This window comes from Tursiops truncatus, chromosome 16 (genome assembly GCF_011762595.2).
Source record: "Tursiops truncatus isolate mTurTru1 chromosome 16, mTurTru1.mat.Y, whole genome shotgun sequence".
NCBI lineage: Eukaryota > Metazoa > Chordata > Mammalia > Artiodactyla > Delphinidae > Tursiops > Tursiops truncatus.
In genome coordinates, this window is record NC_047049.1 from 15,126,259 (window position 1) to 15,151,567 (window position 25,309).

At 35.4% G+C, this 25,309-nt stretch overlaps 1 protein-coding gene across 4 annotated transcripts in view; it reads right to left on the minus strand.

The window, feature by feature from the left end:
* The window catches only part of TRUB1 (TruB pseudouridine synthase family member 1), a 52,657-nt gene that overhangs the window by 12,904 nt on the left and 14,444 nt on the right, over window positions 1-25,309 (minus strand). For 3 of the 4 annotated variants that reach the window (XM_019940057.3, XM_019940055.3, XM_019940056.3), the window contains exons 4-8: window positions 23,330-23,411; window positions 16,239-16,311; window positions 14,785-14,924; window positions 12,816-12,872; window positions 11,814-12,014 (exon numbers count right to left, since the gene is read on the minus strand). In XM_019940057.3, the coding sequence (XP_019795616.1) occupies window positions 11,814-12,014; window positions 12,816-12,872; window positions 14,785-14,924; window positions 16,239-16,311; window positions 23,330-23,411 (553 nt within the window). Of the gene's footprint in view, window positions 1-9,417; window positions 12,015-12,815; window positions 12,873-14,784; window positions 14,925-16,238; window positions 16,312-23,329; window positions 23,412-25,309 lie in introns of those variants that run through there. The other variant, XM_019940054.3, reaches the window with a different exon arrangement.

A 25,309-nucleotide genomic window follows, 5' to 3' on the forward strand; every position in this document is an offset into this window, starting at 1 on the left:
TACTATACACTTGGAGTCTTGAAAAATCGCTGGGTATAGGTGCTAAGAGTTTAAACAGAGGCATGACATGATCGATCAGCTGTGTTGCAGAACAGCCACGCTGGAGGCAAAGTGGAGGATAATGGCAGAGGGAAGAGGCTAGCGGTGAGGAAGTCTAAATACGGTGACTGCAATAGCCCAGGTGAGAGATGATAAGGGCCTGAGCTAATCGAGTGATGTTGGGGCTGGAGGAAGGACGTCTGGACACGAGAGAGACTCAGACAAACCTGTCCACCATTCAGCCTCTGTGACATTTCCAGACAGCTCCCGTGGCTCCCAGATCCATTCTTACACTGAGCTGGAATCCGCCTCACGTTTGCTGGCCTAGTGGTGCACTCTGGAGAAATTCAGACACGACAGGTCCTCAAATGCTGGGTCTGTATTCATGCTGGATTGCCATTAGTGAAATTCAGATAAAATATTTATACTCCTCTAACAAACAAAAGAGCAAAGTTGGGATACACATTTCAAATGTTCCCTAAATCTCTTGCCCTAAACATTCACCTGCAAGGTAAGGTGAGATCTGCCCTGAGAGGCTAAAGAAGGGATGATGGTTTTGTAAGAAGTTTTTAAAAGCTTCAGCTTCATAGATGTTTGCTGGGTTTTGAAATCATTCACTTCGTGAGTTACTCCACTTCTTGCTTCACAAGCTCTACAAACAAGGGGGCAATGTTTCTTCATTCAAGAGAATAGGATATGGCCATTCTGAAGGCACCTGGTTCTCTGCTCAATGGCCAGTACTTTCCATGAACAAGGGACAGGAGAGCAGGAGAGGTCAGTTAATGGTTCAACAACCCTGCTCTCTGCTCTTTCACTAGAAATTCAACCTCCTGAAGCTACCACTAGAGGCCTACAATTCTAAGAATTTCCTTGGATATCCCTCTACAGTTTTAGAAAGAGTCCTTCAGCCCAGCCCCATCTATCTCTCAGATTAAGGCGGTGAGCAGAGGCCCGGGTCAACCAGAAGTCTGTGTGTGGGGCCGTAAGGCTTTTCTATTCAGGGAGGCCAGCGAGTAATAAGACACTACTGAGTTTTGTTCAGGAAAATTCAGATTTTTTATTATGAAAGTTTTCAAATAGACATAAAAGAGTAAAACGAACTCACATATGTCCTCCCTTCAGATTCAACATTATCAACATTCTATCACTCTTGCTTCATCTGTCCCTTTCTTTCATCCTTTTTCTTTCTCCCTCCCTCTCTTCCTTCTTTGCCTTTCCTTTTTTCTTTTTTCTTTCCCTCCCTTCCTCCCTCCTTTCTTTTGTGTAGTAGTACTTTTAAGCAAATCTTTTACATCATGTTGTTCTACCTCTAGATTTCAGAGTAACACTAAAAAATGACATTTTCTTATATAAACACAGTATCACTATCACACCTGACCATGTTAATAAGTCTCTAACATCGTCTAATACCTAGCTCACAGGAAAGTTTTAGAAGTCAGAAGGCTTGCAATCTCTATTGCTTCTCTAGGGAAAGACTATGCCACAGAGCGCTTTCCTAGATTATCAGGAAATTTCTCCTTACGTTCAGCTTAAATTTACATCCTATTACTGCATATTACACCCCCCATGTATCACGCTAAATAATTAATCTACCTTTTTAATGTCTACACATTTCAGATATTTGTACATAGTTAGCTTCTCTTTCCGTAGTCTGTACCTAGCTGAACTATACATATTTAATTCTTTTAATCTTCCCTTACTCAACAGTGCCCTCAGCTCCTAATCATTTTGGTGCTTTGCTTTGAACCTTGTCCAGCTGGTTTCCATAAGCCCAGCGATGAGGAGGCCAGAACCAGATGCAGTGTTCCCAGAGTAGTCACACCCAAATTCAACTGCTCCCCATTTCTCCTCTGAATGCTCAATCCCAAACCACAAGAGCCTTGCTTTCTGTCACATTATAACAGAAACAAATGTCTTGTTATCTGCTTTTATTCCCAGTTATTTTTTGGCATTACAGCATGTGTTTCATTCTTCCCACAAAATATCTGTGCTTCAGATCACTTTTCTCCAGATGTAATATGACAGCATTTGGGAATCAAAAGAGTACAGGCACCCAGCTCTGCCACTCTGGCGACGTGACCCTGCAAGTCCCCTAGCACTCAGAGCCACTTCGAGTCCTTCACCTAAATAACAGATAAAGACCAATTCTTCCTACTTCACTGGATTGTTGGAGGGTCAAATGAGGGGATGTAAATGAAAAAGGTTCACTAACTTTAATGGCATGTATGTTTATATGTGTGTGTGTATATATCTACATTAGTACACTAAATATACAAAAGGTGAACATCTACATTCTCTAAAGATTTTTCTACTTGCACCAATAGCCTACTGTACCATTTAATAATCTTTGCTGTCAGGAAATTCTTTATTTCAGCTCAGTTCTTCCCACCAAAGCAATATCTTAGAAAGCCTCTTAGACATATATACCTGGAATCCATAAGCCGTGAGAATTTCAGATTTATCCTTCACTTAAATGTAAATCAGGTATATGGCATTTGCTTCTGTTTACTATTTACTGAGGTCTAAGAAGTATGCTAACCACTTTACCTGAATGTCCTAATTTAGACTTCCTAATTTCATGAAGTAGTCGCTATTAATATCCCCAATTTACATATGAGGAAACTGGGGCTCAAGAAAGTTAATTAACTTTCTTAAGGTTACTAGCTGAGTAAGCAGTAGAACTTGGAAAACCTAACAACTCCAGAGCCCGTGCTTTCAACCACGGGCATGATTTATATAATATTTCAAATAATAATCAGGAACCCCTAATTACAGATTAAATTCAACAAACCTACTATAAGCCAGACGCTTAGAGGAGAAGTGAAACGGCGTAGTTCTCTCCAGGAGGCTCACTGTTTGGCCACGGAACACGTGGCTATTAAAAAGGAATAAGCAAGTGGTCATCGTTATCATAGGCAGCTGTACCAACTATCCGATGCCTAAGAAAATGCTTACGCCTAGGCAAAAACTCAGATTTGTTTCTTTTAAGAAAAACTATTTGATGACTATTGCTAATCATTTTTCCTCCAATTCCCTGGCTGTCAATTATCTAATAAATCACTGAATATCATCTATTTTCCTTTAAACTGTCCATTCAAAGATCTATTATCTGAGAATACTCTAGTTCAGAGTTTTTTCATTACCTCAGTCCTGGATTACCGTACTAGATTCAGTTCCAGCTGGACTTTTCTGCCTCCTGTTCCCACCTCTTTAGCTCTTGCCATGCACCACTGCCAGATTAACCTCCTTAAAACAAAGCTTCCATATGAACTAGTCCCTCCTCTGAAGCTTTACTCAATTCTGCCTTTCAAGGCTCCGAACGATGTAATGCCAATCTGCTTTTCCAACCACATATCAGCATAAATCCTCCTCTCCACCCAGACCATTCTCCTCTTTCCTGACTGAATATGCCTTGTACACTGCCATCTTCACTGGAACTCTTCTCCCCTCTGTCTGACTTTTCTCTTCTTTGAATAGTATCTATTGTTCAAGGCTCAAATCAGGTCTTCCTTCTCAATGTAGCTGTACTGAACATCCATGTTCTCCTTCCTCTGTTCTCAGTAGGAGCTCAACAAATGTTTGCAGAAATTATTGCTCCATTAAACATCAACAGCATTTTTTGGCAATATCACTCACTGATACCTATGCATTGTCTTATGGTGCTACTTACATTCTTATATGTACATTTCTTGAGTTCCTATTTGAAGTAAAGTGAAAGCTTCTTAAAGGCCTGAACCATGTCTTCAAGACTTCTTTTGTATGCCATACATTGTTTCCCCATGCAAAGGCACTGGTGAATATCTGACTCTTGACATATTTAAATAATATGGAATAAAATCACCTAGTCAACACCTTTAGATAATATAGTCAATTCTACAAGCCAAAAGAATAGTCATGACTTAAGATATCTGGCCTCTAAGTCCTATCCTTACTAATGCCTTAACCTGGAGTTGGGAAAAGTTATTTTTCTATGTCCTAATTTTCTCACCTATAATAGAAGAATTAAAAGTCAAATAATTTCAAAGCACCCTGAATAGATGAATGCTAACTTATTAAATGCTTTGCCATTTGTCAAGGGCTTGACAGATTATTTTCTGAGGATATAAAATTAACTACAATGTAATGGTGTTGCAAGTCATTAACTTTATCTGTCTTAATCGCGCTTTGGATATGGAGAGTTTCATTTCTAGCAAAAACAAAAGATAAAATAACCTCAAAATCCGCACGACTATAAATCCTGGGGAAATTACATGTAAGCAATTTTTAAGGTTCTTCTTTCACTTAGACACAAAAAGCTTTAAGAGAATGTCAATCACACCCTAACAGCAAGAAAAAACTGTGTAACTTCTTGAGCCCACCAGGGAGCTACGGTTGGGAGGTAAAACGAGTTCAAACGGGTGACACACTCCTCAGAGGAGAGATGGGAAACGAACTGTTTCACTTTGGGCATAATACAGAAGGAAGAGCCAGTCATCATAAAAGCAGGTGAGACAACAGCTGAAATTTGAAATGAATTCTTAAAGGCCAAGAGTGACAGTTTAGAAACTTTGGGAGCCCCACACATAAAAGAAGTCACTTCCTAGTTCTTCTCCAAGGGTTTCCACTAGTCGCTCGTAAGAAAGATTAGGGGCAGGACAGGAGACCTGAGAAAGACCCTGTAGGTGGCACCAAGTCATGAAACCCACCTGCTACATGAACCTTTCTCTTATATGAAGGAAAAGCTACAAGTGCTGGGGGAGAGGAGAGATCCAAGCAAAGATGCACTGCCTCTGGTGAAAGGGTGGAAGAATAAACTGCCCACTACTGGAGGAAGGGGAGAAAGTAAGTTCAGCTCAGGATCCTGCACTGATACAAAGCAGTGATCTGCTACCACTGGGGAAGGGGCAGAATTGCTCAGAGACTCCACCCCTGAAGTCCAGGGCTGCAGGGCCTAAGACTGAGGCTGGAGTGAGAGAACTGAGGAAACACCCCCTTGAACCTCACTATTGTAACAAGCAATAGCAGTTTACCACCGGGAGAGGTGAAAAAGCATGGGTCAGATTCCTTCCATTCCATAGGTATGATGGACTTGCTGAAATCTGAGCATGGAGAGGAACACTGCGAAAAATCCTTCCACAGTCCAGACTCCCACTGAATACAAAGTAGCAGCAGACCACTCCTACAGTGATTGGAAGTCTGGTACACTGACAGCAAATATAACAACAATAAACCCAAACCTTTTTCAACTACTGACTAGACTGCCCCAATCCCCACACTAGTGGCCTGACAGGAGATGTGTGCCCATCTCTGAATTTATTTATTTCAATGTATATTTATACACAATATTTGGCATTCAATCAAGAAATATGAAACATACACATAAGTAATAAAAAAGACTGTATGTAACAAAGCAATCAACAGAAATAGGCATGACCCAGGTGTCAGAAATATCAAAGACTTTAAAATAACTTTGATTGATATAATGGACCTATATAGTGGAAAAGGTAGACAACATGCATGAAGAAATAGGGAATTTCAGTAGAGAGATGGAAACCGGAAAAAAACACTGAATTAAAAAACGTGATATCAGAGATGAAGAATTTTTTTAGCAAGTGTATCAGCACACTAGATATGGCTGAGAAAAGAATCAGTGAACTTGAAGACAGGTCAACAGAAATTGTCCAAACTGAAATACAAGTTTTTTAAAAAAGAGCAGAGCATCCAGGAGGTATGCACCAATATCGAAAGGTTGAACATAATAATTTGAGTCTCAGGAGAAAAGCGAGAGCAAGGAGTAGAATAAATATTTGAAAAGATAACGGCTGAGAATTTTTCAAAATTGATGAAAATAAACTGAAAATGCAAGAAATTGAGAAGCCCTCACAAGGATAAATACAAAGGAAAACACACCTAGACACATCAGAGTCAAACAGCCAAAAACCACAGATAAAAACCTTGAACCAAAGATAAAACCTTGAAGGTAGCCAGAGAAACTAAACAAGCCAGAAGATAATTAACAACATTAAAGTGCTGAATGGAAAGAAAAAAAAAAAGTTAACAATCCAGATTTATATATCCAGCAAAAATATCTTTCAAAAGACAAAGGTAAAAAAAAAACACTTTTCAGACAGACAAAAGCTGAGAAAATTCATTGCTCTCAGACTTGTGTTATAAGAAATGTTAAAGGAAATTACTCAGAAAGGAGTATGATACCAGATAGAAATTTGGATCTACATTAAAAAATGAAGAACAGCAGAATGTACATAAATATAAAAGTTTTAGAAATCTTTTTAGGAGATAACTGACAGTCAGGGGCCAGCAAGCTACAACATGAAGGTAAATACAGTTTTATTGGAACATAACCACATCCACTCATTTATGTGTCTTGTCAAGGGCTACTTTCACAAAACAATGAAAATGTTTGCTGACCCCTGGTCTAAAGCAATAAAGTAAAAATAAAGATCATCAACAACAGAAAAAACCCAATATATTATAGAGTTTATAATATATGTAAAAGTAAAAAGTATGAAAACAGCACAAACAATAGAAGATATGGAAATATACTCTTGTAAGATTTCTACAATATACATGAGGTGGTACAGTATTATTTGAAGGTAATCTGTGATAAGTTAAAGACATGTATCATAAATTCTACAGAAAACAGTAAGAAAAAATTTTAAAGAGGTAACATTAACAAGCCAAGAGTGAGAAATAATGAGTAAGATGTAATAGAATGCTAAAAATACTCAAAATTGAAAGCTAATCAAGTGCCCATCATTCAGTAAAATGGACAAATGTAGGTATATTCACACAATGGAATACTAAACAATAATGAGAATGAATGACCTATGAACGTGTGCAACAACATGGAAGAACCTCACTAACATAATTTTGGACAAATATAGGTATATTCACACAATGGAATACTAAACAATAATGAGAATGAATGGCCTATGAACGTGTGCAACAACATGGAAGAACCTCACTAACGTAATTTTGAGCAAAAGAAGCCGAACATGGAAAGAGTATATACTGTATGCTTTATTTATATAAAGCACAAAAGCAGACAAAATTAACAATCTATAATGTTAGATATGGTTACCCTTGGCAGTGGGGTGGGGCTGGGAGCTAGTAACTGGAGGGGAACCTCTAGAGGGCCTCTAGTGGACTAGTAATGATCTGTTGTATTTTTTTTTATTTGGTTGTTGGTTGCACATGTTTGCTTTGTAAAAATTCAGATGATACATTTATGATATGTGCAAGTTTCTGTATAGATATTAAATATCAGTAAAAATTATATACACACACATATAAAACTTTTATTGATACTTATATATATATATGATATATATTTAAACTAAAGCCCTGATGAAAGACAACACACACAAAAAGAAGGATTTTGAAAAAAAAAAAAGTTGATGTTCTATAAACTTTAAGAAACCACAGTAGGGCTTCTCTGGTGGCGCAGAGATTGGGAATCCGCCTGCCGATGCAGGGGACGCGGGTTCGTGCCCCGGTCCGGGAGGATCCCACGTGCCGTGGAGCAGCTGGGCCTGTGAGCCATGGCCGCTGGGCCTGCGTGTCTGGAGCCTGTGCTCTGCACAGGAGAGGCCACAACAGTGAGAGGCCGGTGTGCCGCAAAAAAAAAAAAACAAAAAAAAAAACAAAAAAACACAGTAATCACTGAAATAAATACATGCATAAACAGTAAATTAAAATAGCAGAAGAATGAATTCATATCTGGGAAAAAGGTTCAAGGAAATTCCCCAAGAAGAAGCACTGAGATAAAGCACTGGAAAATATGAAAGAGTAATTAGACACAATAAAATGAGAAGACATAAATCTAACAGAAGTACTAGATGGAAAAGATGTGATATTCAAAGAGGTAAGGGATGAGAATTTTCCAAAACTGATGAACGTGAAAATTCAGGCTTAAAAAGAACAAGCTCTGAACAGAATAAATACAAATCACCTACGCTCACCAGCCTATTTTAGTTCTGCAAAAGTTCTTAGAGATAGACTAGTCTGTCTCCTTTGTTTTAAATATAAGAAAGCTGAGGCCTAAAAAGATTAAGTGATTTGCCTGGATCAAGAAACTGACTGTTAGCGGAGATGGAAATCATCTTAATATGTTATATTTTAAGAGTTACGAATAAGAGGAGCAAAATATAGTTTCTGACTTCAACTTTCCTACTGGTATGATTATGTAACACAGCAAGATGAACATGAACAGCAATATGAACAGCAATATTCCTGTTCAAAGAGAGAATTTTAACTCAAGTTGAAACTATGAAGGCACTACTGATTCAAGTGCCATGTAATAAGTGTTTAACAAGTGACATTTAATAAATGATTAGGCCAGGCTACAGCTGCCCACACATACCTTAAAGAAACAGCTTCAAGACAAGTCTTCTATTTCAATTTAATTACAAGACCATTACAATCATTTCAAGCCATAAAGCTTATATTTATCATATTCCTCTATTTAAATGTTTCAATATTTTAGAGTGCTTTTTGAATTATAATTTTTCTATTATATACATCATGATATGAGGTAAATTACTTTCTTCTTTTGAAATAGAACTAATTAAACCTTTAAATGTTCATTGTAAGTCTGATACAAATTTCTAACTGATCAGAGCGGCATAAAATGTACCGAAGACCTTTTAACGTACTGAAGCATTCTTTTCTTATGTAGTACAATGAATCATTTCTGATGATGGATCAGTAGCTTGTATTAATTCAAGTATTTAAGAAGAAAAGACCTAGTCAGTATAGGAAAATGTGAGTTTAGCCCTTGCAAATTTTATAATTTTGAATTATCAAAGAAAAAAATTATATTATTTTAATGCTCATGGATCTTAAAACTGTAAATAATTCTATGACCACTTTTGATGACTTTTAAGACAATATTTTCCAGAAATATAAAAAACTAAGTGTCAATATGAAGTCATTTGTATGTTCCAGGTTGAAACATTTCCAGAAATTTCTAACACGTTTTCTTACAAGTAAAACAACTTTATTATTACATAAAGAATTAGGCCTAGAAACATATAAGGCACAGCTATTTCTTTAATATTTTGATTAAAATGAAAAAAACAAAGCAGTTGGTATTCAAATACTAGACTCAAGAGAAAACTAATTTGTTTATGGATGAGTCTTAAACTTTTTAGAGAATCTTGATCAGTTACAGCTGCTTATGAAAGTTAAGAATAATATCTTTAGTTTTCAATAAATATTAACTATTCATACTCATAAATCTGGTGACTCTAAAAGGGGAAGAATTCTTAATATTAGCAAATGTGGTTAGTAAAAATGGAAAATGAAACTAAAATAAGAAAGAATAGGCCATGAAAATGCTTCTACAAGTATTTACTGCACAAATAACTCACACAAATGTATAAAGAAACCATTAAGACATTTATTTACATAAGTGAACAAAGTATGTGAAAAAGTCACACAAAGGCAAATCAGAGCAACTCTGAACCCGTATAAGTTACTAAATGAGCAACGACATATAAATCCCCCACCCAAAGCTGTCGACTTTTAGTGAACTGACATACTCAAATGATGACACTGTAAAATGTTACAACTCTTTGGGAAAGCAATAAGGCAAACTCATTGAGGAAAATTAAATTGTTCATATTATTCCATCTAATAATCCCACTCCCAGGAACTTGCCCTAATAAAATTGAAAATAACCTAAGTATTCAGCAATAGAGAAATGGTTTAAACAAACTGAAGTAATATGATTAAGATAATCATTGTCAAAACTAAATACAAATAGTAAAAGAATATGAAATTTAAAAAATAGTCAATAAAAAGTATAGGTGTCTTCAGACTGTAATTATGTGAACAAAAGAAGGGAAAAGAATAATACGAAATTAAAGTTCTGAAGTCACTGTATCAGGATGGTGAGGATTTGGTAATTTTTCCATTTGGCAACATTTTCTTCAATGTTTTCGATAAAAGAAAAAGATTGGTTACCATTTTAAAAAGTCACTTGTCTTTTCAAAAAATTTATACTCTTCTCCATTAGTAAATTATACATTTTAAATTTTAAGTTGAGAAATAGAGCAGAGAGGCCCTAGTTGTTTTATATTTGGACCTTAGCTGGCAGTGTATGAAGACATACTGTAACCTGTACCACTCCAACAGAAAGAGGCAGCCACTGCCACCTTTGGTTACACAAACTGCAGGGCACTAGATATGAATATGTAAAACTGTAAAAGCTTCAATTTACAACTTTGTGTGTTTGGTGTTTTATTTAAGGCATTATGATAATTAAATCTTCCTTATAATTTTCTGTGTCATACTAAGAATGTTTTAATATTTCCATTTCCACTTGAAAAATGTTGCCAATACGCTGAAAGTGTTCTATTGAAGCATATAACTTTTTATATTGAGTTTATATTAGGTTAACCACAAATAAGATCACGTTTGTTTACATATTTAAAATTTATAAGTTAGAGGTTGCAAAGCAACCACCTTTAAAAGAAAGACAATCCATAAAAATGTAAAAACTCTTATATGATGAAAAATTTAACAAGTCTTCCTTTTGAAACTATTTATTTGGATAAACGCAGGGGGATTTGAAAATTTCTACAGATGCTGCACTATATATTGCTTTCCTATAACAAAAATATGACGTACTCATTACATATGAAATTTACTATTTCAGAATGTGACTGTTTTCAAAACTATGGTAGAGAGGGACAGGGAACTTTCAGTAGGCTACCTGAATGAAAACGTTTGAGAATAACTGTTTTTAAACATTTAGAGCAGAAGGGATTAACTGGAAATGCAGGGCAGCAATCTCAGCATATATAAACATCACTTGAAAGAGCAAATTGAAAGCAAAGTATCATGGGAATTAATACCCTATAAAGATGTATGAACAAGTACTAAAGAATAAAGAAAAGAAGTTTTTCATTGAAGGCATTCTTTAGCTTAATTTTAATTAGGTTATTTAGTAAACTGGTACAGGGTGGTCGACTGTACTGATTAAATTACCAGGAAACTATCTCATAGCTGCCAAAACATAAGCCATAGGAGCTGTTCTGTGCTAATGGGAGAGTAGAGGTGAATTTAATTAAACATTTAGTCTTCTATTTACATTCCATTAGTGGTAGCAGCAATAATTTGATTCTTCTACAAATATTTACGATAGAAGTTTATTAGCTTCTAAGATCTAAACAAACACAGCTATTACCAAGATAAGTGCAGCCTTATCAAAGAAATGTTCTTAATAATCATAAACTCTCCAAAACATGAGTTAAATAATGGCTTTTTCAAACATAGTTAAGGAATTTCAATAACCAGAGTCACGAGGAAGCCAAAATAAAGTCAAAGAAACTAATATACATTCACTTTGTCACACCAAAGAAACATTTAGCTCATATTTTTTTTTCCTCTGATTAGAAAATGTGGTCAACTTTTTCACAGGAAAAGACTTTGATGAGAGATCAAAATCAGAAAGTTGATTTTCCTGAATCCAATCTAACAACATAATAACATCCTAGAAGAACATTCTATAGTACAGCAAGAACTGAACAACTGCAAGGCTATTTATAATGTACAGCAGATAAACTATGCACCGTAGAAACCATAAATGATGGACATTTTTCCTCATGCAAAAAAAAAAAAGAATCGTTTGTCTTGGCACACACACAGCTTGTCATTCTGCACACAGGATGCAAATGTCAACCAGGAAATGAAGACAACCCCAAGCCAAACTTAAAATGTCTTAATCACATCATCTTCTCCCTTTATCTCATTTAGAGTTATGTACTCACAGCTCAAAACTGGCTCATTAGACTCCTCAGGTTTTGATTTTTTAAGTGCCGTCTCTGCTGGGAGAAGGGATGAGCACTGCTCAAGAGACTGTGCAATGTCGTCAATTGTCCATTTGTCTTCGGGAAGGGCGTGCTCCTCCAGTGTAAAGGGTCCCTGTTTGGTGCGGGTTAGCTCTAGCACATTGGCACAGGAAGACAGTTCTACGGCAACAAAAGGTGAAAGGAAAACAAAAGATAAATGATTCAGCATTTCATTCAAATACTGAAGCAACATAAATGATCCAGTAATTCAGTATTTCATCGGCTATAATTTTGCAAATGACAGAACTCGATTCAGACCTCTCAAAACCACCTCAAACGTAAAACTGTAATTATCCATTATAATAGCCAAGAGCCTTGAGATTAAGAAATGATTAAGGAGCAAAATAACATTTAATAACTGACCTAATAAACTGCTTTAAAGTCTACAAGGAAGTTGCACACTCTTCTTATTTAACCCATGAAACAACCCCATGAGGTTACTATTCGTCTCACTTTGAGGATGAGGTAATGTGACCTGTCCAGTGTCACGACTGCCAGAAAATGGCAGGGCCAGAACTGCAACTTCCTGGCTGTTTCTAAGACTATGGCTTCCAGTTTTCAAAAAACATTTGACTTGTAGCGATAAAAATAACTTTTAGAAGGCTTAATCTTTTCTTCTTATCCTTACTTTGAGTTAAAATATTTTATACTTGAAAAAAATGTTGGTCCTGAGATTCATTATTCACATCTTTATTTTCTATTCCTCTTTTTCTCCTCTCTCCCATTACAAGCATTTCACTGCAGCTGCTTACGCTGATAACTGTCTTCCATAAACCTATAACGCTTCGAAGGTGGAAGGGCAGCAAGAATCCAGTTCCTAAGGCCAGTACTCAGAGACATGGAAAACGGAAAATTCCTTCCTCCCATCAAAAAGGAATATTATTCTCTAAATGATAATTCATAATTCATCTTTATGCTTACCTCTGCCAATGTCACTGACCAAGCTTCTGATATAAAAACCTCCTCCACATTCAACATCTGGAATGTTAACAGTGACACGGTAAATTGCTAACCGCCTATGAAATCCACTTTACATAGAAATGATGCCCCTAAACAAATGTAAAAATGCACTATGCAAACAATCGAGTGATAAAACATTTATGCGCTAAAATATAAATTATTCATCCAGTAGCATATGTGTTTGTGAGACTGCAAAGTCAGAGTGTGGAGAAAGCAAACAGCAGAAACTCTTGAACACATTTTAAATTACATGGCAAGTCATACCACTTTAATACTTCAGCCTTGTTCATTTAATAGATTTTAAATAGTTAGAAATCTCAGCTTTGCTATTATGAGCTGCAGATTTAAAAAACTATTTTCAGATTTGTACATCTTTTTCATTTAATAGGCTTTAAATGCTTAGACATCTCAGCCTTGCTATCATGAGCTGTAGATTTTTAAAATATTTTCAGATTTGTACACTCAAAAAAACACAACAAACAAAAAAACCCTTTTCAGTGACAGGAATTATGTTTGGGGTGATATACTACATGGAGAACTCCGCATATTTAAATGTTCTCTTGGAAATATTCCTGAAAAAATCATGAAATAACTTAAAATTACACAATGTTCCAGAACTGAATGCATAACTAAACATCTTCTTAACGCAGTATAATACAAGTTTATTGGTTAAGAGCAGGGCTCTGGATTATTTTTATTCATCCAGAAGACATCCTGAAAAGAACCGTATTTTCACACAAACGGACTACTTTCTGTTTCTAGCTTAGCATACAAATAAAGCTATTTGAGGGAATTTCTATATCCTTGCAGTATATTTGACTTTGGTGAAAAGAGTCAAATTTGGACTACTACAAATTCCAGTGAACAAATGCAACTGGAAAAATTTGAGGTTTTTTTTACTTTCATAGATAATATCTATTGTGCCAACACAGAGGCCGCATTTTCATGGAATGGAGTGAAACATTTTTGAGTATGTTTGTTTCATTGTTCGCCTAATATTTTAGAATCAGGAAACTTAAGGAGTGACTTTTTAAGAAAATTGTACAAAACCCACAATCTACAGGAACTTAATACACACTAAATAATAATGTCAATGGGAAAAAAAGCAATGAAGTTCAGGAAAAAAGGTTTTGGGAAATTATGTCTACAAGGAATCCCATTCAGTATGCACCATGAAATTGGGAGCAGGGTCAATTTCAGGGAGCCTGAGGATTAATAAGAAATACAGCTTTTGATTCTCCACAGCTCTTGTACGTTCAGGGCTTTAGCTAGGAGATCATAAAATTTCCAAACAATAGAAAAAAACTTTTTCGGTTTTAAATTTATTTCAAATATGGATTATAGATAAATTCAAATCGATAACTTGAGTTAAAATTTACCACACGTCTAGGAATACACTTCTGCCTTACCCATTACTCCTATATTTTCATGATCTTTAGCAGTGATTTATTGGTGACAAAGAAGGGGGGGGGGTCACTCCACTCTTAGAATTTCTCGTCCAAAAACTGAAAATGCATCGTTTTAAAAGGACAAATTAATGTCAATAAAAAACTGAGTGTAAATTATCAGGTACTAGCCAAAATGGAGAACAAGTATCCATAAGATAATAAAATACAAAATTTTGAAAACAGGTACTCCTTACCTATTCTTCCCCATAGAGATCCAAAGTATGTTACTTCCAACTTTATAGTAAGATAATATAATATATGAAAAACTCACACTATTTAGGACATTTCTGAACCTCCATATAGCTATAGGTATTCTCATTATTTGTGCTGTCAAAAAGGTATTAACAAATTCTAACCTTCTTTAAACTCAAATTTTTAAAAATCTCCAATATCCTAGGGATCCATTAACATTACACAAAAGTAGCCAAATATAAAATAAAGGCACATGTAAATACAAATGTTTTCAAATTTCTCCATCTTACCTAATGTGAAAAATGGTGGCTGGAATTTTTGTAGGGAAAGACTGTACACGGTAACTGGCCTGGCAGGTTTTGCTTCTACTACTTCACCTCTCTTCATCAAAGTTGAAAGTCTCTGTCCATCTTTCTTTAATGCAGAATAGCTTGCAAGGTACAAGAGGGAGACAGGAAGAGAAGGAGGGAGGAAGAATAGAGAGAGATTGAGAAAGAAAGAGAGAATAATTCCAGATTACAGTATGGAAAGAAAGGATGATTAGCAGCTCTTTAAACTGAAAATCCTTCTAAGAATGAACTAATTTTTTCTTCTAATCTACTTCACAATGGTGTCACATATAGAGCTCCTAAATATCTTTGAGGCTAATACAGCTCATTCTGGCACTCAGTGAGCAATGTTGTCAATATTTCTCTTTAACCATCTTCCTGGAGATGGTCTATTCATGTCTTCACTAGTCCTCATTCTGGGTTAAGGGTCTCCAGTCACAATGATCTCAGCTATATTTCCTTGAAACAATATATTTCCATTATAATAATATTCATTTTCAAATATGTTACCAGAATGTTTACAAAGAGCAAATAAACAAATAACAGATCTTATCTTTGTGTGATTAAATTTTACTAGACCACAAAATCCTTGGAACAATCACAGAGAAGAAAATTCTAAAACGATTCTTATAAATGTTTACTCTATCTTAACAATAATGATCCAAAATAATGTTTATTCAGATCCTGCTACAATTTTTAAGTCTTCACATTTGAGCCAAAATTATGAAGAAACATTTCTCCATAGATATTTCAGTGTTCTTGAAAAAACTTAAGATGTTTTTAAAACACAAAATATATTCTAAATTCTAAAAGAACTGTTAGTAACATATCCTGACACATCCTATAAGCCATTAAAAAAAAAAGAAGCAATTTGCTTGAAATGGTAACATACACAAAAATATGGCGAAATGGTAAATCAATATCATTATACTTTTAATAAGTTATAATTCTCATCTGTTTCATTTATTGCCGAGAATTGTGAAGTATAAGATTCTGGGTCCAAAAGGAATGGGTCCAACACCTGACAGGAAGTGCCAACTGGACTCTGAATCACAGCTCTGATGCCTGTACCAGACTGGACTGGTCCCTTCACAGCAATTCTGGGAAAAGTGACATCTCTGCTCTCCAGAACTGCCCTGATGTCTACAGATGGAATCAGAAGAACCAATAAATCCTGGAAGAGCACAGATGTCAGGCTGTGGCAATATCCAGAGACAGAGGAGACTACATCCCACTACCTCTTAGAGAGTGTCAGAAGCTCTGCATCCTGTCTGAATCAGGTTCACCTTACTTCATCAAACCTGCCTCACCATATAGTAAAAGGAAGTCCCTCCTCTTTTCTTTTTTCATTAAAGTGATGTTAGCCACTGGAAAATAAAATTAAACATTTATTCAAATTCATTAATTGAACTTACAGAGGAGGTACTTGCATTATATTCCCAGTAAATTTCTGTAGAATGCCTTCAATATCTTCCTGTGTTATTTTATCTGCCAAAAATGAACCAAAAAAGTGACACTAAAACAACCACAGAAGTACATGTGCTATTTTTACAGCACTGACAACTCTGAAAGTTAAAAAAAGTTTCCAACAAAGCATTTATTACAATGTACGTTTTGCAGGTCAAATTCTACCTTGTTGAGATGGATAAAATACATGCTAATGAGATAAAAGGGGGAAAGTCTTATATCGTCCAATATTAAGACTAAATTTAATTTCCTTTGCTTCACTTTTTCTCCATTAAAAATGATCCAATCATCTTATATGCATTTACTACATACTTACTATGGCCTTCAGAAGACCTGAGAAAAATGTTGCATAAAGCTATCGGAATGGTCCTGCAGTGATCAGAAAGTAAGTAGAAAAATACCTGTAAAGTTCATTTCTAAGGTTTTCCAGGCATCAAATATTATAAATAACTGAATAAATTATTGAAAATTATCAAGTACTAACAACATTTAAAATTTGACCTGATAGATTTCAAAACCGTTGTATGGTATACATTTTCCACACTCACATTAACTTTGTCCCTAAGTAAAGTTGTATTTATGTCTCCTTCACTGCTCTTGGAATTGCAGTCAGGAGTCTGACTTTTGCCTCAAAAATAAGCCAGTGCAAAAAGAGAATATACATAGCAAAGATTTTATCTGTCTTAGTCAGATAAAGCTTTTCAGCTTGTATTTGATACTCTTTCAAACAAAATGATGCAATATTAAAGCACTGTTCTATAATTTTAACAACTGAAAACTATAACACACTGAAATTCAATATTTGGGATTTTCACATATAGATAGATGACTATCCGTATTTCATATTCACTAATAAACTAAGTTACAGAAATATTCTATAACTTGTTTAGGTTATAGCAATGGAAAGAAATTACAGTCTTCTTTTTCACTTTGTAGGAAATTTATTTAAACTTTTTTATTCTGGTGTATACATGTCAAAGGATTTGATTTTATTTGAACAATATTAAACAAAAACTAACTAATGTGCTTTGAATTACTGTTCGAACACCAGAATAAAAATTAAAAGACAGCATGGAACATGTCCAGATTTCAACATCAATGCAGCAAGAGAGTCTTAACTTCAGTGTGACCTTGATCCTTACAAGCTAAACATGAACAAAAGACCAGAATCTACTAGACTCAGAGGAGAGCTACGGAACTCAAAAGAATTTCTCTAACACCTAGCTCCAAAAAGGCAGATCTGAAAAGCCTATTCTGTTCAAACTGCTTTTCAAACAGATGTATCTCATGATATGAATGGATTTTTCCATGAAAATTTTTTACTCTACTGAAACATTAAAACATAATTACTGGTGGCACCTTAGTTATGCAAAACTTCCAAATCTGGACAGCCAACATTACCACCATGCTGGCAACTGATGAAAGAAATGCCACTGTTGATAAAATTGCTATAGTTCACAATCTAGTCTGCCACACATTTTAAAAATAAGACCAAACGGCTTTCTACTTCCGCCAAATTGGTCCCTTTACTGACATTCCTGCCAATGTGTACTCCTTTGTCCTGCTTCAGTGGCTCTCTTTTACTGATATTCCCTCCCACAAGGTGACAAGATGTACTCTTTCTCATTCTACTTCTGCCATGCATCCTAGGCATTTATGGTTTTGCTGTTCATTCTGAAATTAATCGTTCACAATTTTTAACTGTTACCTACTATATATATGTAGGTATTACCTCACCAATGGAATTCTTATCTCCTTAAAGGCAAAGATAGCTTTTCCTCTTACATAATGCACACAATTAAGATGGTACTAAAGACATTTTTGCTGAATTTAATTTGCTGATGAATAATAGAATCTCAAGGTTAAAAGAGCATTTAAAAGTCACCAAGGAATCATTCATTTGATGTTCAAATCACCAGACAGAAAGCCTGTGCAGCAAGTTATTTTACAATAAAAGCACATATAATATTTTAGATATTTTTAATACGTAGTGAAGCATGCTGGCTGTATCTGAAACATGATACTAGTCTGATCCAAATAATAATAATTGTCCCTGTAAGAATAAAGACTCTACCTCCAAAGGATTTAAAAAGAAATCAAGAATAAAATCTCTAAAGCAAGTATATCCAATAACTGGCCAAAAGAAGGACCTTTGGTAGAAGATGATAGGTACGACAGAAGTACCATAGAACTTGAGTAATTATTCTTTGTTTAGCAAATTAATAAATCATCAATGTGATAGTATTCATTTGAAATGAATTTTTTTAAGTCACTCCCATAAAATTAATATATACAAGACCATGTTACATGTTATTATTTGCTTAAAATTTATTGGCTCTTCCAGTGAACTTCCAACATGAAAGCTGGTACTTAACTGAACTATGGAGTTAAAAGCAGGATGATGGATTTAAAAACGATATTCAGGGACTCCCCTGGCAGTCCAGTGGTTGAGACTTTGCCTCCCAATGCAGGGGGTGTGGGTTCGATCCCTGGTCGGGGAACTGAGATTCCACATGCCTCATGACCAAAAAACCAGAACATGAACAACAGAAGCGTTACTGTAAACAAATTCAGTAAAGACTTAAAAAAAAAAATTCACCCAGGATAGAGTTAAATGGTTACTGGACAAGCCTTGTCACCAAAAGCAGCTGTTAAACTGGAAAAAATACAGCAAACAATTGTTTTCAAACATTAGACAACACATAGCAAGGACTATCATCCCTGAGAGAAGAGGAAAAAAACAAGGTAAGGCCCACAGTCACTTGCTTTTGCTTGGGGGTGCTTTCTGAACTGTACTGCAGGGAGGGGAATAACAAACAAAGCTCTGAGCAAAGATCAGAATTTGGGGAAGCGGCAGCAGCTGGAATTTGAGAGCATTACACAGAGAAAGTGATGTCTATAGGGGTCCACTTGAAACTGGTTAAATTCCAAGCTGTGCATATATATAGTGAGTCTTAACAAAGTTAAAAAAAGAGCTACTACCAAACCTCTTACAAGGCTGGAAGATGTCCAAATTCCAACCCCTCAGAATGAAGAAACTTTGCTGAATACCCCAGCACTCGATAGACACCCAAGAAAAGCCATGCCTTTGGAGTAGGGCTAATGCAGACCTGAAAAAAAAGTCTACTTTAGACCCATCCTAACAAGGAATCTATACAAAAGCGACTAGAATTAATAAGTGAGTTTAGCAAGGCTGAAAGGCATAAGATTAATACACAAAAGTCATCTCCATCTATGTATATCTAGCAATGAACTATCAGAAATTGATATTTTAAAAATCCAATTTATAATAGCGTTAAAAAAACGAAGTACTTAGAGATTTCATATACAAAAGAAGTGAAAGCTCTGTACACTGAAATCTATAAAAATATGGCTTTATTTTTGCAACTTTTCTCTAAGTTTGATATTATTTCAACATAAAAAGAAAAGTCTTAAAGGAATACAATGAACAACTTTATACCAATAACTTGGAAATTTGAGATGCAATGGACAAATTCCTAGGGGAAAAATTATCTAGAATGACACAAGAAATAAAAAATATTAAGTTTGATAGCTAGTAAAGGAATCTAATCCATGATTAAAAGGTTTCCTAATAAAGAAAACTCCAGAATCAGATATCTACCAGTAAATTCTACCAAACAGTAGAAAAAGAAATAATGCCAATCTCACATAAATTCTTCCAGAGAATAAAAAAAAGAGAGAGAGAATACTCCCCACCCCATTTTATGAGGTTGGTATAACCTTGATATCAAAACCAGTCAAGGACATTAAGAGAAAGGAAAAATACAGGGTAATCTCACTCATAGACAAAAATGCAAAAATTCTAAACTAAATATTAGCAAACTAAATCCAACAATTTAGGTAAAGGATAGCATATTACGATCAGGTTGGGATTATTCTGCAAATGTAAAGTTAGTTTAATATTTGACTAAGAAGGAAAATCAACAGATACAAAAAAAATTTGATAAAATTCAATGGCTGCTCATGATTAAAAAAACAAACAAATGGCAAATTAGGAATAGAAAACAATTTCCTTACTTTGATAAGAAAGCTATAAAAAAACCTATAAAAGAAAATCTATAAAAGTAAGGTAGCAGGGCCTCCCTGGGGCACAGTGGTTAAGAATCCACCTGCCAATGCAGGGGACACGGGTTCGAGCCCTGGACCGGGAAGATACCACATGCTGCAGAGCAACTAAGCCCATGCACCACAACTATTGAGCCTGCGCTCTAGAGCCCGTGAGCCACAGCTACTGAGCCCGTGTCCCACAACTACTGAAGCCCAAGCACCTAGAGCCCGTGATCCACAATAAGAGAAGCCACTGCAATGAGGAGCCCGCGCACCGCAACAAGAGCAGCCCCCGCTCACCGAACTAGAGGAAGCCTGCACACAGCAACAAAGACCCAACGCAGCCAAAAATAAATAAATAAATAGAAAAGGTAGGAAAACTTGCTCTTTCAGATAACAAGACTCATTCTAAAACTATAGCAATTAAGATAGTTTGGTATTAGCACAAAGACTGCTTTTTAATAAATGGTGAAAAACACTGTTTAGAAATAACAGAAGGTGTCAGGATAGAGAATAAAAGAAAGGGCCCTATTAATATGGTTTGAACGTTGCGTCTACTGAGCTACAGACTCATTTTCTATGGCTAAAAATATTATTTGTCTAGATAGGATAAAATGACCTAAGATCATTCACTTGCCATTTACTGCATACTGCCTTACTTTAACCAGATGTCAGTTGTTCTCAACAGGTTAATTAAGAACCGTACTTTTGATTGTTATAATGATTGGGTAGGGTGGCGACATCAGCAGCACTTAATAGGCGAGGACCAGGGATGCTGGATTTCCTGCAATGTGCAGTGGTACAGCACAGTGAAGAACTGTCCTATACCCTTCATGACTTCTGGAGGTCTGCCAGATGTTCATGTGGGTGAAAGTCTGTTTATAATTACCTTAGGCTAGAACATAACTCCATTTCCCATTTAAACGCAGAATTTTTTGTACAGTCTTACGTATACTGAACTTTCCAGTACTGAGTCATCAATACCACATTCCTGTCAGTCCGCATTTGACTTGTGGCATTCACAGTGATTTACGTATAAGTATCTGTTATATATAGTATATATATGACTACTTCATGAAGACTTTGCATGTAGTAATATCTGTGTATTTACATAATGATATGTCTATTTTACTATAAATTACCTTTATTTCTTCTTTATAGTCCACTTACTGTATTAACATTGTTTTTTTTTTAACGTGTAGGTAGTGGAGAATACCTCTGACTTTTATTTCAGGATAATAAAGAAGCCATTAGAAAATATAAGTTATAGGTCTTAGTATTAGTTCACAGAGGGTTGAGAACATAGGTCCCAGTTCTCTATATGACACAAGTTCCTTAAGGAAACAGGGTAGGTCTTATATTTATCTTCCCCCTGGTACCCTGCTGTACAGCTTAAACAGATGACAAACATTTACTGATTTACAGAAATCATACAGAAAAATCATGTCAATCAGCAAAATTCTCTGAGCTCTCATTTTCTGGGCCTACAAATACTATTCAATAAACTATAGGGAGCTCTCCCTTTCAGGGCCTAAAGAAAGTTGCTTTTCAAGATTATAATGAGATGATTTTAACAAACTAATACGCTTTCTTTAAGGTAAGTAAATAAGGTTATAAATGATACAATACAAAGTAGAGTTTGTAAAAATTCCAAAATGCTTAAGGGCAGGAAGGAAGAGTATGTTTAAGTAGTTTCATCACCCTGGTCCTCTTTTAATACCACCTACTCAACGAACTGCACCATCATGTAACCAGTTTTACAACCCAGAAACCTAGGTCGTAGTTAACAACCTCCTCTCTGTCATTACCTCATCCAACCAAGTCTCACCAATTTCACTTCCTCACCATTCTTCTAATTATATGTGTACTGACATATACTGTAGGATACTCTGGAAATCGCTGACATCCTCCTAGGCCGCCTGAATCTTAAAAGCATTCTGGCTGAAGATTGCAGTTGGGTTTCCATTAAGTGAGCATCTGCTATTATTCCATAATAATAATAATTTCAAGGCTAATTCAACATCTATTTTTTAAAAGATTTGAAATAAATCAGTGATTTTTCTTTTCATTTTGGTGCTTGATTAATCATGCAAGATACTAAGCCACATATAAATGTTAACAGGACAAGTGAAGCTATTATGAACAAGAAGGTTGGTCTCACTACTAGGGTAATATGTAATATATATTAAGACCACTCAACACAAAAACATAGGGAAGCAGATGCTAGACTGCCTATAGGTACATTAAAAAAAGATAACATTAAGTCCAGGCAGAAAAGAAACCCAGGAAGCTTACAAATAATTCACAATTGATGACACAATAATGTGGGTGAACTGACTGTACAAAAACCACAACTGCTGCATTATAAATAGCATAGGCACTATGAGAATTGCTAGGAAACCATTTATCTATCCTTTCTTAAAGTAGCGCAAGAAGGAATGGTAGAAAAATTAAGGTGGGCCCCAATGAGTTCTGCTTTACTGCTAGAGAAACAGCTTTCCTTTTGTCTTATCTTTTTACATACTCCAAAAGCATAGAAATATGATCAATTTAAAAGTACTAAACCTAGCACATTTATCTCAACAGCTAAGAGATAATTATAAAAAACAAAAACAAAACAACAACAATGGCAAGATGCAGGTAAAATCTAGCAAGAGAGTTTCTCTGCTTTGTTTCACATTCATTAGGAAAAATGTCCTAAATCCCAGCTATAAATGGTTTTTGGCAAGGGAGTTAGTTGGAAGAATTCTGCACATTAAAGAAAAACTGATTATAGGAAAAGAGGTAATTATTATAAATCTTTATTAACAGACATACCAAATAAGCAAATATGTTTTTCCAACCTTCTTAACCCAAAGAAATGTACTGACAATTAAAATCACTGGGAATATGAGATTTATTTTAAATTCTGAATTCAGAGAAACTTTCTCTAAATATTAAAAACAAGGACTACCTAAGATGAACTTCATACCGTAAGGTTTTTCTTCTGTTACTTTCCCTGTAGAATCTAGCGTGTCAGTAGCTTTCCCCAGTTCACCAGTGGCAATATACCTCTAGAGGAAGAGAAACAAGGGAGAGAAATAGGCCATAAGGTAAAGAAGAACTGTTATGCATGTCTTAAAGTTTATACAGAACCTTACTAATACTACCTGACACAAAATAAAGGCAAAAATCAATAGACTGCAATTGCTTTGTTAGTTTTTTTATAAATTTATTTATTTATCTATTTATTTTTGGCTGCATTGGGTCTCCGTACGTGCTTTTTTCTCTAGTTGCAGTGAGTGGGCTTCTCATTGTGGTGGATTCTTTTGTTGGGAGCACGGGCTCTAGGCGGGCGGGCTTCAGTAGTTGTGGCACATGGGCTCAGTAGCTGTGGCTCGCGGGCTCTAGAGCGCAAGATCAGCCGTTGTGGTGCACAGGCTTAGTTGCTCAGCGACATGTGGGATCTTCCCGGACCAGGGCTCGAACCCGTGTCTCCTGCGTTGGCAGGCGGGTTTTTAACCACTGCGCCACCAGGGAAGCCCCGCTTTGTTAGTTTCTGATATGTGGGAAGTATTGTACAGATTGAGGAACATTCACAAACTTCCCACACCAGCCAACATGACAAGGAAAAGCCTGATTTTATTGATAATCATGGTTTATAAATATACTGTTACTGTAAAAAAAAATTTTTTTAACGAGTTTTCTACTAGGCAGTTTTGATTTTGAAGGAAAATTTTCAAATACACCTATGAGTAGAGAGAATGGTACAATAATCCCCTACCTAGTCATCTCAAGATTCAATGATTTTACCATACTTAAAAGTAAAATTAATTTTTAATTAATCAATTTATTACTTCTTACATAAAATACCAAGAGTAATCTTAGTAACTTGTTTATGCATTTAAACAAAAGCTAAATATGTAGAAAATAAGGCAAAACTAGTATAGCATAAGTAATGTACATATGTGTTTCTTAATAAAGAGAAAATCTACTTCTTAAGCTCTCTGAAAGGATAAAAGTCACTTCTCAGAACTGCTCATTATTCACAAATGAAGAAGTAGATCACTGAGTTAACTGAGGATTGTTCTGCTTCCCATCTCAGGCCACACTTATACTACATATTCTTTGTATTCCTCTCTTTTGATCAAATTCAAATTTTATTTGGAGGTTCACATGAAGTAGTGAGAAAAATGCAAGGAATATAATTCCCACTGAAAAGAATATGTAGTTACGCTGAGTAATTTAAGCTGGAGAACTTTGCAGAATTATGTTTATTAATGATAAGCTTATTACGCTACCACACCGAAAACATGTGGTTTTGAATATCTTCATTAAAAAGCAATAGCTCTATACAGTTCATAAATGTAAGTCCTTCAAAATTTTCAATATAGTACTTATGAAATGTATGAATATTAATAGAGTGTAAAGAAAAGGTACAAATTAGACTACCTCTGGAGAAAGTAGATTAGAGATGCTCTAATCTCCGAGAGTTGCTAAGTTTCAGAGGAACATTATTCAAGTCACACTTCAGAGTTGACATTGACTGGTTAACCTAAAAATGCTACTGTATACCTGGGGGAAATTACTGCCCTCTGAAATATCCCAGGGGAAAAGTTTGTATATCCCAATGATAACACTTGTTCAAGGGTTGGAGGGGGATACAAAGCAGCTTTCTGACGAAATGTTGGCTTTGCCTACAGGTACTATTATGGTTTATCTCTGCATATATATATATATATATATATACCTTATATACCTGTAAATTGCTAGGTAAGAGTCTTTATATGGCATCAATGATTTCCTAATAGAACATCAACCCTTCCATCGCTCACTGGTTTCAAAAGCACATATAAGTAACCAACTTTTAATCAGCAATATAGAAAGCTAATAAAGATAATACTCCAAAACCTCATCAAAGTCTGTTACTTCAAAGTACATCTGCCATCCAGATTCTGCTGAATGACTGGTT